Source organism: Cydia strobilella, chromosome 1, assembly GCF_947568885.1.
Source record: "Cydia strobilella chromosome 1, ilCydStro3.1, whole genome shotgun sequence".
NCBI lineage: Eukaryota > Metazoa > Arthropoda > Insecta > Lepidoptera > Tortricidae > Cydia > Cydia strobilella.
In genome coordinates, this window is record NC_086041.1 from 12,661,947 (window position 1) to 12,679,583 (window position 17,637).

Sequence of the window (17,637 nt, forward strand, 5' to 3'; positions counted from 1 at the left end):
TGGGCTGTATCGGGGATACAGCCGCAGTGGTTGTAGTGAAACGTGACGTGGAAGTTATTGCGAAGACTGTATAGATTAATTACCCAAAATTTTTGTTCCCCAATAGCTTTTGTTCCATTTGCGTCCCCATTCTGCTTTTTAACCAGGCTTTTATTTTTTCAGTAGTTAATTTAATCACACGCGTATGTCCCAGTCGCTTTTTTCCCCAAAGAGTAATACTTCCGAGAACAAGCCCTTCTTACCCTGAGCCGACGGAGCTCCGCTACGCGGGGCTCCTATTTCTGGGCGGTTTGCCCTTCAGGCATCTGAAGCTACCTAACGAACCTAACCTACCTACCTATCTATCGACTTAATGTGACTATCGTGCAAACATTACTCTTTGGGGAAAAAAGCGACTAGGACATACGCGTGTGATTAAATTAACTATTAAAAAAATTAACGCCTGGTTAAAAAGCAGAATGGAGAAAAACGCGAATGGAACAAATGCTATTGGGGAAAAAAAATTTTGGGTAGCTAATCTAAACAGTCATTGCGAAGACCGCATAGGGCCGCTTAGGGACCACAGCGTAAAGCAGGCGCCCTGTATGCAAAACTTAAATGTTGGGCTTTACCCTAACCTACAGTGAAAAAGTTGTAGGTAAGGGTAAAAGGCGCCGCAGGCGCCCTGTACGTAATCTTTACAGTGTAAAAGGCGCCGCAGGTGCCCTTTACGTAAGGCGCGCTTTTGATTGTCGGGCTTCGCTCGACCCTACAGTGCAAAGCCTGTGTGTAAAAGCGCTCTTCGCGCGCTTGAATGTCGGGCTTCGTCCGACCCTGCAGTGTGAAGCCTGTGTGAAAGAGCGCACTTCGCACGCTTGAATGTGGGGTTTCGCCCGACCTTACAGTGTAAAGGGCGCCACGGGCGCCCTGCATGTAATCTTTACAATATAAAAGGCGCCCCGGGAGCCATGTATAAAAAGCGCGCTTCGCGCGCTTGAATATCAGGCTTTACCCGACCCTATATTGTAAAGCCTGTAGGTAAGAGCGCATTTGAGCTTTTTATGCCTTAATTTTCGCACACGGTGGCCTCAAACAAACGCAGTCGTGATATTCCTGTAAAAATGCCACATTTTAACTCTTTTCCAGCTTTTTATAATACCGCGTATTTTATTTTTATAATATTTCAAAAGGATCTATCAAATGAACTCAATTGTATCGAAATCGGTTAATGGACTGATGAGTAATTATTAAATAAACACTGCAAATAGGGGTTATTTTAGCTCCGAATGCGTCGTTTCTAGGGCAGAATCAGCGCCATATATGTCAGCAGCACATGCAGTTCCGAGTAATGGCTACTTTCGTTGATACACTGATATCAAAACCATTCATGATATATCGCCACCGCGCCATAGCACTTTTTCGTTAATATCGGTTTTCGATCCGAGCCCCTCTTCGGGTTTTTAAAGACGTGCACCTTACGTTTCACGTCAAAAAAGTTTGTCAAAAATGACCTTTTTCTCGCATCCTGTAGGTACCTATGTTTTTTCCAAAATCTGTAAACCCCAAAATTCATTAATTTGAAATTGAGGGAAGGTTTTCTAAGACCATTTTCGCGTAGCAGCACGGGATCTGGTAGCTGCCCTCACTGACCCAAACTTGCTCAAACCAACCTGTTAGTTATTATTAAACAATGTATAGTGTAAAGGTCACACACAAACGGCCGTTGAGTAATATTTTCTCAATTTTTTATTGAATTTTTCAATAATATTATTGAATAATTGGCTCCATAAACCCGCTCAGACAAACGAATCTATACTACATAAACCTCAAAGTTTATGGTGCAAGAAATCTACGTATTTTAAAAGAAAAACTGTAAATAAAATTGTATGAAATTCGGAAAAAGGAGAGAACCACTTAAAGCTAACTAAATGTATGCCTCCGCCGTTCAAAACACTTTAGAAAATTAAAATAACAAAGATAAAATATAAACGAATACGCTAAGCCCGCGCTTGATCAATTAATTTCAAAATAGAAAAATAAAAAACAAATTAAAAAAACAATACGAAATTTAACTTTAAATGTAAAAAACAAAATACAAAAAGTTATGTAGCAGCATACAATTACTGGGGATCGAACCAGGGACCACCCGGTGCAAACGAAAAAAGCAAATGTTTGCAAAACACACCATGATAGTGGTTATAAACCTAAGTTGACGAAATTCAGCTACTCATTCTCGAGTAAAAACTAAATATCTAAATACCGCCAAAGCCAGCAACACAAACTTTCTGAATTTTTCGAAATTTAATCTGTAAACATATCTCAAAAAGAAAATACTATTATGATGTCGATACGACTATTTGTTTAGGCGCGAGCTATCACAACTCCGCCATTTTGAAAATTTTCCAAAAACCGGATCGACAAAAAAATTCTATTTAGTCATAGAATTTGGTCACAAAATTTCACGAGAATCGGTTGAGAATTGCGACCTGTAGAGGAGAACATCCGGACATACAAAAGCAAAATGCGCGAGTCAAACCGTAGACCTTCGCTACGCTTCGGTCAATAAAAAACTAAACGTAAATGTTTTCAAAATGACTTTCTACGGGTAAGATATGAGGATATTAGGTATAATTTGAGGTATATTTTACAAAAAAAAAAATTGAATGATCGTATCTGGAGAAACCTAAACTTGGTATGTTATGAAAATTATTTTTATTGTAATTAAAAACAAGTGACTGAAATCGGCTCAAAAAGCCCTTCTATTTAATACCACACACGATAGGTTTCTGAACATTTTTTTTCCAATACAAAAAAGATGACGTCATATCCTTCTTTTACTTTTTTGTGCTACGGGTCAAATTGAACACAATTTGCAGCGTTATTTGGCGTACCACTAGCACTACATATACAGCTGATTGTGTAATCGTTCAGATTCGAAATATCTGAATACGTATGCCTAAAACTATGGACAATCCCGATATGACGTTACGGGATTGATCGTGGCACTTTTGGTATATATGTTATAAAATAATCTTAGTAATGCAGTCTGCTAAGGTGTTTGTGCGTAGGTGTTTCAATGGTCAGTGAGTTAACTCGGTATTCTGAGATCATTTTCTGAACATAGCAAAGCAACAGATGAATATAAAATTGAGTTGTTTTATTATATCAAATAATATGATTCTTAAATTATGATTAAGTAGGTATGAATGATGCGATTTCTGACACGAAATAGAATTTTTTTATTTCTAATTTTCTATAACAAAATGTTCGTTAACTAATATATATAATAAATTATAATATAATTACCGTAGGTCATACGCAGATAATCGTGATTAGCGCCTCTCACCATACTGCTACTGACTGTTTGCTCTCAACTTCATATAAGATGTAAATAAGGTTGCTGTAAGTAAATATACCTACTTACGAGTATATCGATATAACAGACTACGAAAGGAAAGTTTCTTGTCGACTTAGGCTCTTAGGTGTTGTCATGTGTAAGGCCACAGAATAACTAATGTAAGGCTTTGAAAAGTAGTAGATTATAAAATTTTTGAGAACGCACAATGTAAGGTGAACTTATTGATATGCGACGTTTTCAATCAAAAGGTACCACATTGTCGCTTGTCGATTAAGCATAATTGAAGCTATATGGAAATATAATTCTCGTCTTCCTAAACATATGTTTATTTATTTATTTTCACAATACCTATTGATTGCACAGTGAGTGTTGAGATATTTGAGATTGCTGAGCTATAAGCATATTCATATTATATTACCTATACCTACCTACTTACTTTTATTTCTCCCTTACCGACTCTATTCTACCATTGCTACCCCGTAATTTCTTTCAAAATTGTCTAAAACCTCAAGGATTTAGCAATAAGCGAAAAATTTGAGAAATACGACTAGAGTTTATAGTAACTAGTGTAATGGTATCTATATAAGCATTACTTAGTTATCTACACATTGAGGTACCAATGTAAACATTATTGACCTGATCGATAGCTCTCCACATTCCGACATCTCGCTTATCAGTAGATAGCGATATCTGGCTAGATGTCGTAAAGAGATCTACGTTCTATGTTCGATAGAGTACCTACCTGTAGACTATAAGGAGGTAGGTGAGGTATGATCGGTATGAAAGGGGCGTACAAGCGCAGTTACGCCCTCATTTTAAAACGCATAGCTAGCTTGCTCTGAAACTTTGTACTTACAATAGGATAAGGTATTGTTTTTGCTGTTTCGTTTGTTTTATGAACTGGAGCTATATAAACTAATTACAGACCTAGATATCCCTCATGTTATTGTATGTGCAAAGTTTCATTACAATCCAATAGGTAGTTTTAAAATGAGACCGAAATTCCGTTTGTATGGGAAGGTGAAATTCGGTTTTGTATTGTTAAAGGAATTGTAAATATGTAAATAAAACTGGTAAATCCGGGATATGGACGTGTCTACTTGTTTTCCTAGTAAATAACATTAAATTAAAAATCAGTTGTCAATGTGATATTTGAGAGGCTAACACATTACTTTTATCACTCAATACAATCAATATTGTGCAAATAAATAAATATACATTATAAACATATAGGTTTAAGAAGACGAGAAATATATCTCTAGATTTCCTATCTACCACTTCCTTCCTTCAACTTACAGTCACTCAAAGTAAATCAAAAACGAAAATGTCAAGGAAGCACTGACTAATCAGGTTATTCACCTGCTTTGTCAACCGCTACCGGTTCGACAAAAGTATACCTAACATTGAATTAACCATAGACCATACGCGGTACGCCACAGACGTTATCAAATTATGCTACGAGTAGGTGGATATGCATCATACCTACCTACGAAATGTCGTGTCGAGTTAATCTTACTAAGCAAATACCCAAATCCGAACATGTAGGTTTCACATAAGGTTACATCCGAAATACCAAAGCACCTACAAGATTTCACAACTTTAACGCCTGAGCCAAGAGTGCATTTTTGATCAGCAATGAGCAATAACGATATGGAAGTGTCCACCTTTTTTCTTAGTGAATAAAGTTCAAAATCAGTTTTAGTTAAGTCAAGGTCGCCATCTCACCATTGACAATATGCTGATTTGATTATATTACCAAAGACCCGTGTTTATGAATCAATTTTAATATCTCAACCTTTTATTGGGTTTGGCCGTATTGATTTTGAATTCGATTATTTAATACGAGTTTAGTCAGACTGCCATAATGATAATCATATTTTGATTATGTTATGACATTTCCTTTTGAAAATAACAAATTAATGTGTATAGGTAGGTATTTCTCTATTATTTTTCTCAACTGATTACTTGTGTGCCTATCTATTACACACAATGAAATTTAATCGGTGATCAGGAATAAATTTTTCTAATTCAGTAATCAATGGCGATCACTTTTGTGTAGAACTAGCACAAATCATGCCCAATTTTTAAGTTGAAATTAAATTTAAGAAAACTAAAGCTTTATGAGCAATAAGCTGTCAATTTGTCATTGTCAAGTCAAATTGTTAAATTCCCCGCCAAAGCAATGACACTTGACGTACACCTACTTCTATCCTACATCCCTTCAATATAGGGTGTATATGTATCCATTGGTTGTAAATTTTAACAATATCGTTAACTGTAATTAATTAGATGAAGTAAATTGCATGAGATCTCGCACATTGAATTCTATTTAAGTTGGTAATTAATATTTTTAACTCCTGATCACCGATAAAATTGCATCATGTATAATAGAATGCAGTTTTTCTGTGTCCAAGAAAATGCAGCACCAGAAAGAACCAATTTTTTTTACCCAAGTACCCAATTAATGCAACCAGACGTTTTTCAAACAAATGATAAGGCTAAATGAAATACTGCATTTTGTCATGAAAGCATGATATTACTAATTAGGTAAAGTAGGTACTTTCTAGCACAGTGAAATGCTTTTGTGCTGTTTATACTAACAGTGTATATTTAGATGACATGTCCATTCAGTCAGCGAGTCATGACATCACCGATGAATTATGCATAGAATTATCAATAGTCAACACTCAAGAATGGGTGATGGGCTAAGATTTCCAATTAGTTAAATCATACTATAGTGATAATTTAAAATATGAGAGATTTAAATAAATAGTGTGATAGGTGTCTTTGATTTTCTACAGAAACAATATATTTGATAATACATAATAATAATAATATGATTTTGTTAATCATACTACGTAATAATTTTATACTGTTACCAACAATTATGAAATCAATTAAACTTCAACGATCTGTTTTTTAAACTGCGAAATAATAAGCTTATAGCCCCTTTTGATATTTCCACAATGTAAATGTATTAACAGTATGCTCAATTAAGTTTGACTCAAATTCAGTCTGAGATCTAACCAACAGGTTTCTTGGAAAGTAAACAGGTGGGAATCTATACTATTTCGTAGCATCCTCTGCTTCATTTTAGAACTCTGCTGATGGTATTGACACTGGGTCTGCATTTGGTGACCTAGCCTCAATACAGTGCAAGCACTACATTTTGCAAGCAGCTGAAATCTGAACCTCCAACTCAGAGAGAAACTAGCCCTTAGGATTAATTTAGTTTTTTCACAAGGTTTTCAAGGTTGAATTATATTATATTTATAGGTTTCAAGAAAGTCACTAGAAGTCAGTACAAGCCAGGGATTGAATCCACAACCTCACTTAACCTGAGGTCTGCAGCATAGGCCTTACCGCTTGCAAACATTCTTATTATTTTTTCATTTTTACTGGCCTATGTGTGTGTCCCACTGCTGGGCAAAGGCCTCCCTTCTCCCTTTTCAATCCTCCCTGTGCTGAGCAAGATCTTGCCAATCCCGCGGGAACGCATCCAAATCGTCCCTCCATCATCAACATCATCATCACCATCACCATCATCATTGTACCAAACAATTAATTCCTTCTACAAACAGCTTTACCTAGTAGTAGTCTGTAATAACAGATCATAACAAATGAAATAAAACTATGAAAACGGATTATATCGCGTATATTGAATTTATAATACATCCCGACGTTTCGAACTCTTTACAGCGTTCGTGGTCAACGGGTGACTGAGGAAAAATTACAAAATGCAAAAATACCCACATACTAAAATAATGAACAATCATAGACTACAAACTTTAAGGCTGGTTGTACATGCAAAATCGGTTCATAAGGCTAGTTATACACTATAATTATTTTTCAAGTAAAGATATATATATATACGCGATAAAAATAAACTATGCCGGCTCCAACCCTACACCACGGACCCGAGAAGATTTAATTCCCTCCTAAATTGTAGGAGGGTATCCCAATATGGGACCGGCAACAAACTCGGCGGGACACATCTTTTCAAAACATCAGAATGTCCAGCATCATCCAACACTACGGTCTCACAGTCTATGTCTCGCTTGCTCCTTTATCAGGTGGACTACAGGATCCCAAGCTGGTAGTAGAGAAAAGCCATCTTCCCTATTAAAGTTTGGATATTTCTTAATCTCAATGGCCTCGCGCAGCATTCTGGGTATGTAACGCTTCTCCTTGGCAAGAACCAGAGGCTTATCAAACTTGATTGAGTGATTGGCTTTATCCATGACATGCTCACAGACAGCAGACCTAGGTCGACGGTGCTTGACATCAGCTATGTGTTCCTTCACCCGAGTGGAAATGCTCCGTTTCGTCTGCCCGACATATGATAGGCCACACTCACAGTCCAGCCTGTACACTCCTGCAGTCTGTAGAGGGGTATTGCATTTTACAGGCCTCAGGAATTGTGACATCTTCTTCATTGGCTTGAAATATGTTTTTATAGAAGCACGCTTCAAGATGTGGCTGATCCTGTCCGTGACCCCCCTGACAAAAGGCAGAATGGCAGGCCTGCGCTCGACTGTGGGGATCTTAATGTGGAACCTCTGGTTGACCCGCGGTATCCTGAGCTCGTTTGCCTGGAGCGCGCGCCTGGCATGCTGGAGCTCCGCGGCCAGATGCTGGTCATCACATATCCTCTGGGCTCTCTGAAACAAAGATTTGCCTACTGTAACAAGTTGACTGGGATGGTGATGCGATTTGCCATTTAAGTACCTATCAGTATGAGTAGGTTTCCTATACACAGTGCGACCTAGGGTGTTATCAGGATTTCTTTTTACCGATACATCTAAGAAGGGGAGAGAACAGTCTTTTTCCAACTCCATAGTAAATTTTATTTTGCTATGGATGGAATTTAGGTGATCCAAGAAAGTTGAAACACTACTTTTTGGAAGTATAGTAAAAGTGTCATCTACGTATCTTTTAAATATCTTCGGTCGCACAGGAGCCAATGAGAGTGCCCTCTCCTCGAAGTCCTCCATAAAGATGTCAGCGACTACTGGAGACACCGGAGACCCCATGGCCACGCCGTCGACTTGAAGATAGAATTCACCATTCCATAGCAAGTAGCCAGATGTAAGGCAATGTTCCAACAGCTTAGCATATTCCTCTGACATGTTCTGCTCACATAACCTCTTCTTGACAATTTCAATGCAGTCTTGTACGGTGTCGGTTACAAGCCTACCGGTACAAGACTGCATTGAAATTGTCAAGAAGAGGTTATGTGAGCAGAACATGTCAGAGGAATATGCTAAGCTGTTGGAACATTGCCTTACATCTGGCTACTTGCTATGGAATGGTGAATTCTATCTTCAAGTCGACGGCGTGGCCATGGGGTCTCCGGTGTCTCCAGTAGTCGCTGACATCTTTATGGAGGACTTCGAGGAGAGGGCACTCTCATTGGCTCCTGTGCGACCGAAGATATTTAAAAGATACGTAGATGACACTTTTACTATACTTCCAAAAAGTAGTGTTTCAACTTTCTTGGATCACCTAAATTCCATCCATAGCAAAATAAAATTTACTATGGAGTTGGAAAAAGACTGTTCTCTCCCCTTCTTAGATGTATTGGTAAAAAGAAATCCTGATAACACCCTAGGTCGCACTGTGTATAGGAAACCTACTCATACTGATAGGTACTTAAATGGCAAATCGCATCACCATCCCAGTCAACTTGTTACAGTAGGCAAATCTTTGTTTCAGAGAGCCCAGAGGATATGTGATGACCAGCATCTGGCCGCGGAGCTCCAGCATGCCAGGCGCGCGCTCCAGGCAAACGAGCTCAGGATACCGCGGGTCAACCAGAGGTCCCACATTAAGATCCCCACAGTCGAGCGCAGGCCTGCCATTCTGCCTTTTGTCAGGGGGGTCACGGACAGGATCAGCCACATCTTGAAGCGTGCTTCTATAAAAACATATTTCAAGCCAATGAAGAAGATGTCACAATTCCTGAGGCCTGTAAAATGCAATACCCCTCTACAGACTGCAGGAGTGTACAGGCTGGACTGTGAGTGTGGCCTATCATATGTCGGGCAGACGAAACGGAGCATTTCCACTCGGGTGAAGGAACACATAGCTGATGTCAAGCACCGTCGACCTAGGTCTGCTGTCTGTGAGCATGTCATGGATAAAGCCAATCACTCAATCAAGTTTGATAAGCCTCTGGTTCTTGCCAAGGAGAAGCGTTACATACCCAGAATGCTGCGCGAGGCCATTGAGATTAAGAAATATCCAAACTTTAATAGGGAAGATGGCTTTTCTCTACCACCAGCTTGGGATCCTGTAGTCCACCTGATAAAGGAGCAAGCGAGACATAGACTGTGAGACCGTAGTGTTGGATGATGCTGGACATTCTGATGTTTTGAAAAGATGTGTCCCGCCGAGTTTGTTGCCGGTCCCATATTGGGATACCCTCCTACAATTTAGGAGGGAATTAAATCTTCTCGGGTCCGTGGTGTAGGGTTGGAGCCGGCATAGTTTATTTTTATCGCGTATATATATATATCTTTACTTGAAAAATAATTATAGTGTATAACTAGCCTTATGAACCGATTTTGCATGTACAACCAGCCTTAAAGTTTGTAGTCTATGATTTTTCATTATTTTAGTATGTGGGTATTTTTGCATTTTGTAATTTTTCCTCAGTCACCCGTTGACCACGAACGCTGTAAAGAGTTCGAAACGTCGGGATGTATTATAAATTCAATATACGCGATATAATCCGTTTTCATAGTTTTATTTCATGAGTAACTATCGCGGTAACCGAAGACAATATTAGATCATAACAAAATTAACATAACATGAATAAAAGGCCAATAAAGAAACCCTTGTAGTAATGGCATAAAGTATTTTTTTTTTTATAAATACATATGCAAATTATCATGTGCAATTAGCATGGTGTTGTTTCAGATATTGTTCGAGGCAAAAGTGGCCATTATCAGCCTGATAGCAGGTTACCAATCCAATACAAACACTCAAAGATAAGAAAGATGAAATTATCAGGTTATGCGCTAGAAATTTTAATATTAGAAAATGGTACCTGTGAGTACAGCCAAATGCAAAATTGCAAGGCCACTTTATGAATGAATTTAATCATAATATCTCCATGCAATATTTCATCTCACTATTTTTTATATTTTTTTTTATACCACGTCGGTGGCAATCAAGCATACGGCCCGCCTGATGGGAAGTATAGTCATATATTTTAATTTCAGTACCATTTTGTACCTTGTCACAGTGACTATGAAAGTTGCTAGGTACCTCATACTATCGCCACTGTGATAAGGTATTCGTAAGGGTATTAAAATTAAATTCCTTGACCATACAATCTGATAGGAAGATTGCCTTTTGACTACAAATACTATGGCATGGCTGGGAAAATTAATCCTAATGAATGAATGAAAATTGTTCTAGTTTATATAATCTTTGTTTGTTGCTATTGCTTATCACACAAAACAAGGTTATTAATTAGGACCTGAAGGTGAATTAATAGATAAAGTTTGGCAAGAATCACTTGTCACTGCATAGTAGGGTGGAATAACAATTTTTTTATTTTGTTCATTCCTGTATTGTTAATTCATGATCTATACTTTCAGAGGTTTTCATGCGAAATTTCAATTTTCTAAATGAATATCTTCATGTGGCACATGAAGATAGAGTTTGAAGTATTGGAATTAGTATTATCACCCCAAACAATGGGAAGTGTATATTTATTCCATTGCAAGTGACAAAATTGGTTTGCTAGCCGGGCTAGCAAATAATTGGCGCAACAGTATCTCGCGGCGAGATAGAGTACCCATCCCTCTTTAATTAACATAGTTAGAAAAATACGGACAATGTATCTCGCTGCGAGATACTATATTATGTTATGTGCATCGCCTTACAAAACTCTTATTACTGCAATACAGTTGATAAAAAAAAATTGTATTAATTTGTTTGATGCAATTCAATGATGTTAATGTTAATGTGAAAACAAATTTCATATTATTTGCAACAGATATTGTTCTCTCTGACAGCTTCGACTTGATTTAGTGCATTATTATCCTTTGTTTATCAGGTTATCAAGAAACGAATATATTGGCGTAATATAGGGCTAATACTTATTATTACTCCAGCGATAAATTTAATTTCTCAAGTACTTGCATTTTATAAAACAAATTTGTTTTGCCTAAATTAAGGTAGATTTGATAGAAATTGTGGAGATAGTATGCACAAATATAAGAACAAGTGCAAAATTCATCAACTTGACGTCTACTGTTGCCTAAGTACAGAAATGTCAGAACAATCATATGGTGCATATGACTCAAGTATAGCATCATAAGGTCAACAAATGATTAAATATACATTACATAAGGCAGCTTGGCCACGAAATAGCTCACTAGACTACAAAAAAAAACAAATAACGGTAATTTAGCGATGAAATTGGCCAAAATTTAGGTTCAGACCATGAATATTGTATGGAATGACATTAGTACTCATTTTTAGCACATTCCTGCGCGCTTGTAACCGTCTGGCACGCATTTAGCTAATAATAGAACATACCACGACGCTAAAAAAGACTCCTAATAAAGATAAAAACAAAACATAACACTTGCGACGGGCGAACCACTGCGGACATTCTCGAAAGCGGTGCACAGACCCACGACGTGGGGCCACGACACGGTTTAGGGTTAGACGGTGTTTAAACACTTATTACACATAACAGCACGTTTTATCTTTTATTGCACTGATACCTTTACTTTCAGCGGTTTCCGCAATATTCACGTCATCAACCATCTTGCTGGATGACAGTCACTCACTAATTCACTTCACTTTTTAATCAAACATTTCGAAAACTCATACTTCGTTCACTATTTTCAGCCAGACAGCCAGTCAGCCAGCCAGCGATCTATACGACGGACACTGCGTTTCGTTCGCTGCTAACGAATTATGAACGAAACGCATTACGTATGCGGGCAACTTCTATGAATTGCTGCGTTTACGTTATAATTAATAGTACATCGTTTAATTTATTAAACGAGTGCCTAAATTTTTTAAGCATTATCATACTGTAAGAAAATACTGCTCCAAGCTCCAAATAGAGATTTTAATATATGTAATGTCAATTGCAAAACTATTAGGTAATAGCGACACCTAGTGGATTATACGGACGCTCATTTTGTCAACAAAATTGTCGATAGAGGGCAGTAAATTAAGAAATCAGCGCCATCTCTGTTTTGTTTACTGCTTTATCAGGATGTCCCATGTGTATATTATACAGAAGTTCATAATAAATGAAAGCTGGATGTTTAGATGGCGCTGATAGCCACAAAATTTACCGCCAGCTGTTGGTTGAATAACAAACTAAAGCGATGCAAAATTAATAGCAAAGATAGATATAACTCCGTAATAGATGGATACAGTCTATGAGTCTAAGGAAAAAACGTGCCTCGAAAATCAAGAAAATTTGATTCTCGTTCAGAGGGCGCTACTAGCTTTGGCCTACTGTCGTATAGATGGCGTTGACGGTTTCGTTTGTTATTTAACAATTTTAACGCATATCAGTGAAAGAACATGGATCAAAATCATAAAAATAATTAATGCAAATAAAAAAAATCATTTATCCATATTTAAATACATTTTATCGTATTTTTATAAATCTTCATTTTTAGTTTTAAAGTGTGTCGACAGATGGCAGTGAATTTACTGGGGTTACAAAATTTACTATGACAGTACCGCTCTAGTATAAGTTACTCTATGTTAATAGGTACATGGCGCAGAAAATAAAACATCCTAGCAAACAAAGAAAATAATTATATAGGAAAAGAGAATTATTGAGGGTTACTGTCATAGCAATGATAGATATAACTCCGTAATAGATGGATACAGTCTAAGGAAAAAACGTGCCTCGAAAATCAAGAAAATTTGATTCTCGTTCAGAGGGCGCTACTAGCTTTGGCCTACTGTCGTATAGATGGCGTTGACGGTTTCGTTTGTTCACGTTTGTTGAACATGACTCAAAATCATAAAAAAATAATTAATGCAAATAAAATAAAATAAACGTTTATCCATAATCAAAGATAGATATAACCGTAATAGATGGATACAGGATAATAGGCACGTTTTTTCCTTAGACTGTGTTCATCTTATACGGAGTTACATAGGTCTTTGCAGCGACTACCTGTACTATATGTCAGTGCGCAAAGAGAAGAGTCGTAGAATGTATTGGATCCCATACGATTCACGATTCTCCTCTTTCCGCACAGACTGTATATATAAGGCAAATTTTAGCTTTGCCTGTTGTATTTTGAATTTTTCATTATTATGTTTTGCCCTCTATAGGTATTTCTTAATAATTTATTTCACAAAAGGACCACAAAGAGGAAAGAGGTATCTTTACGCTCCAATTGTTATTAAGAATAATTAATAGTTTAAATTCCGACACGTTCCTATTCCTATAATCGCCAGCGGAAACTACCATCCTCTGTAAAATCGTACCATCAAGGCAAAACACGCCAAACGGTGCTAGATTTCTCTCAGTTGTGATGAATGGCAGGCATAATGTTTTTTAAGTAGGTAGGTAGGTAACGTCTTTGGACTTTGGTAGGTACCTATACCAATCACAGGTACCTAGGTATGTATGTATGCAAACTAAGATACACTACAATCAAAAAAACCGACTTCAATGGGGGTGCCGCTGAAAGTTCACTTATTGTTGATAGTGCACTCTTAGATTCCAGACAATGAAATGAAAAGGACAGCATCTTTTGCCTAATAATGTATAGGTAGAAAAGGAGGTAAAACCACCCACTTTTCTAGTCGCATTTCGTTTCTGTAAGGGTCGCAGTTCTAACCTAACCTAACCTACTTTTCTGATAGCATTTCGTTTCTGTAAGGGTCACAGCTCTAACCTAACCTACTTTTCTGATAGCAGTTCTGTTCTGTGAGAATCGCAGTTCAAAACCCAACCACCCACCTAACCCACTTCTTTTCTAGTAGCATTGCAGGAGTGTACAGGCTGGACTGTGAGTGTGGGTATCATATGTCGGGCAGACGAAACGGAGCATTTACACTCGGTTGAAGGAACACATAGCTGATGTCAAGCACCGTCGACCTAGGTCTGCAGTTTGTGAGCATGTCATGTCATGGATAAAGCCAATCACTCAATCAAGTTTGATAAGCCTCTGGTTCTTGCCAAGGAGAAGCGTTACATACTCAGAATGCTGCGCGAGGCCATCGAGATTAAGAAATATCCAATAGGGAAGATGGCTTTTCTCTACCACCAGCTTGGGATCCTGTAGTCCATCTGATAAAGGAGCAAGCGAGACATAGACTGTGAGACCTTAGTGTTGGATGATGTTGGATATTCTGAGTATAATATGTTTTGAAAAGATGTGTCCCGCCGAGTTTGTTGCCGGTCCCATATTGGGATACCCTCCTACAATTTAGGAGGGAATTAAATCTTCTCGGGTCCGTGGTGTAGGGTTGGAGCCGGCGTAGTTTTTATCGCGTATATATATATATATCTTTACTTGAAAATAATTGTAGTGTATAACTAGCCTTATGAACCGATTTTGCATGTACAACCAGCCTTAAAGTTTATAGTCTATGATTGTTCATTATTTTAGTATGTGGGTATTTTTGCACTTTGTAATTTTTCCTCAGTCACCCGTTGACCACGAACGCTGTAAAGGGTTCGAAACGTCGGGATGTATTATAAATTCAATATACGCGATATAATCCGTTTTCATAGTTTTTGTTCATTTCTTATTTTTCTCCCTTTCTCCAAAAAAAAAAAACTGCAACTATTATACATATATAGAAAGACGTTATTGACTGTTCACATTATTGATACGGTCACAAACAGCGAAGATGACAACAGACGACAGTATTATTAAATATATACTACTTATGTTACGGGTAATGTTAGAAGGTTAATTAAAAGCAAGTAGAGTCACAACCGACAGGACTAAAGTGGCTGTAAGTACCTACCTACCTGACTAACATAATACAAAACGGTCAGATGATTTCGCTTCCACTTTTTGTGCAACGCACAAACGACATGATTGTCTCAACTCATTCGTAGTTTGCGAAACCATTGACTCACTCTGGGAAGTTTTTACTTACCTAATGTTCAGTCAAGTCAATTAAGTTGTAAAATGCCTAATATCTTTCTAATTTAAGTGTTTGGCACTATTTGGAAAGTACCTTCACGCAAATTATGATTGATGGGTGAGGTTCCCATTTTCTTTATCATAGGGACAAAACGAGTTTACATGAATAACCAAAATCATAAAACCCTAACTAGGCCGACGTAGAGCAAGTCGAACTATGCTCAGTGCAGGGTTCCGTAGTTGCTCGTCAGTCACACGGACTTGCACTTGACCGGTTTTTTTCTCTTTAACCCTATGGTGGGCGGTGTCGTTGATTAGGTTTTCTTTCAAAACGAATACGGGTCTTCAGCAATATTTTTTTCCCCTCACTAGCTCGGAAAGTTGTCTTTTATCCTTCAATACAAGCGGGGAAAAACGCGTTTTATCCACTAGTGGGAAAAGTAATTTGACCTTGGATGGAGCGTGTTTAAGTAGCTTGACAGATAACAAAACGTAAATCGTTTATGATAATGATTCGTTCGATATTAATTATCATTAAGTAAATGGTTTGAGAATCTAATTAAAAATACCAAATTTAGCTTTATTTAATGATTTTAAGTCATAAACCTTAAAATTCCATAAGAAACGTTTGTTTTTTTATAATGATGATAAATATAATTCTGAACGCACAAGTTGAGTCGATGCAATTTCAAAACGCATCTTTGACATTTCATACGTCAGAAATGTCAACATTGTCAACAATTTTTTTACTAAATAACTTTTCTCACCGACTCGCGTAAAAATACACAACTTCCAGAGTTTTCTGTTATAATATCGTAAAGAAATGAGTGATTCCAGTGTAGTGATAAAGATGATCTAACGCCTGTGGATGTTGCATTTTCCTCGCTATAGTGAGGTGAAAAGTTTTGTGTTATACACGGGCCCAAATGTATTTTACTTCTCGTGTGTTGAAACACTCGCTACGCTCAGGATTCTATTTTAGAACCACTCGCTTCGCTCGTGGCTCACCTATAGAATCCTTTCGCTTGCTTGTGTTTCAATTCTACACTCGCGGGTAAAATACAACTTTGCACCCTTGTATAACAAGTAACTATTGTTAAATCTAATATTTTTGCAAATAATCGTTTCGAAAGACATGCTTTTGGTCGATTTTGTGTCTTTAATCGAGCTCTCTCAGAACATTCTCTAAAACAAGAATGTTTCCCTGAATTAGCAGTACTTAGTTTATCTTAAGAAAAAAAAATGCAAATAATTATGTTATAAACAGAGTTTCGACTCACACATTTTCACATATCTAATGTTCAATTATCTTGGGTTCGGCCATAGGGAATGTGTTCTGTAGAAATTACATAGGTACATACAGTTTCGTTAATTAAATTATCTGGGAGACCGAGCTTTGCTCGGAAAACATATAAGAACTCAAAAATGCGCGTTTTCATAATCATAATAATCATAATCATTTATTGTATAATATTAATATTACATGTCAGTTATTTACAAAAAATATTAAATAAAAAGTTTATTAATAATATAGGTAATAATCATTAATATAATTAATTATAGTAATTATACTCTTATTTCCCAGAGATAAGACCTAGCTAGATCGATTTTTCGCCCCTGAAAACCCCCATATAGCAAATTTTTGTTAGAGCCGTTTCCGAGATCCCCGAAATATCTATAAATGCAAGTGTCCTGACTGGCTGACTGACTGACTGACTCACTGACTGATTCATCAATGCAGAGTCGAAACTACAAACGACAGAAGGTTGACATTTGCACACCGGGTTGCATTTATAAAGTGTACAACAGATAAGAAGCGATTTTGCAAAAATCCAACCCCTAAGGGAGTTAAAAAGGGGATGTAAGTTTATATATATGTGGTACATTAAGTTTTCTTTTAAGCTAGGAACTTGAAACTTGGTAATCACCGTTTTTGAAGTTTGTATTAATAAAGTTCGCATCGGGAGCGAACATTTTTTTAAATTAGTAGGACTTGAAAATCTTCTAAGAGGGTTGAGAGGGATTATATCGAGAACATTTTTTTTAGTTAAGGGCTTGAAACTTCGTAGTTTGTGAAAGACAAACTTCATGCGTTGCGTAATTATAAACAAATGATTAAACGTTCCTTCTTGATATCTTTTGCTGCATAATATTCTATGCTCATGTAAAATACTTATATAATCACCAACATACATA

The 17,637-nt window shown here is 37.2% G+C and overlaps 1 protein-coding gene and 1 long non-coding RNA gene across 10 annotated transcripts in view; both read right to left on the reverse strand.

The window, feature by feature from the left end:
* LOC134745605 (MAP7 domain-containing protein 2-like) overlaps positions 1-12,249 on the reverse strand; it is a 61,529-nt gene extending 49,280 nt beyond the window's left edge. For 5 of the 9 annotated variants that reach the window (XM_063679716.1, XM_063679742.1, XM_063679706.1 and 2 more), the window contains exon 1: positions 12,082-12,248. In XM_063679716.1, coding sequence (XP_063535786.1) covers positions 12,082-12,124 — 43 coding nt within the window. In that variant the 5' untranslated portion in view covers positions 12,125-12,248. Of the gene's footprint in view, positions 1-12,081 lie in introns of all 9 variants that reach the window. The other 4 variants (XM_063679734.1, XM_063679698.1, XM_063679725.1 and 1 more) reach the window with 2 other exon arrangements.
* Positions 1-17,637, reverse strand: part of LOC134746679 (uncharacterized) — a 368,384-nt gene that overhangs the window by 193,453 nt on the left and 157,294 nt on the right. The window lies entirely within an intron of this gene.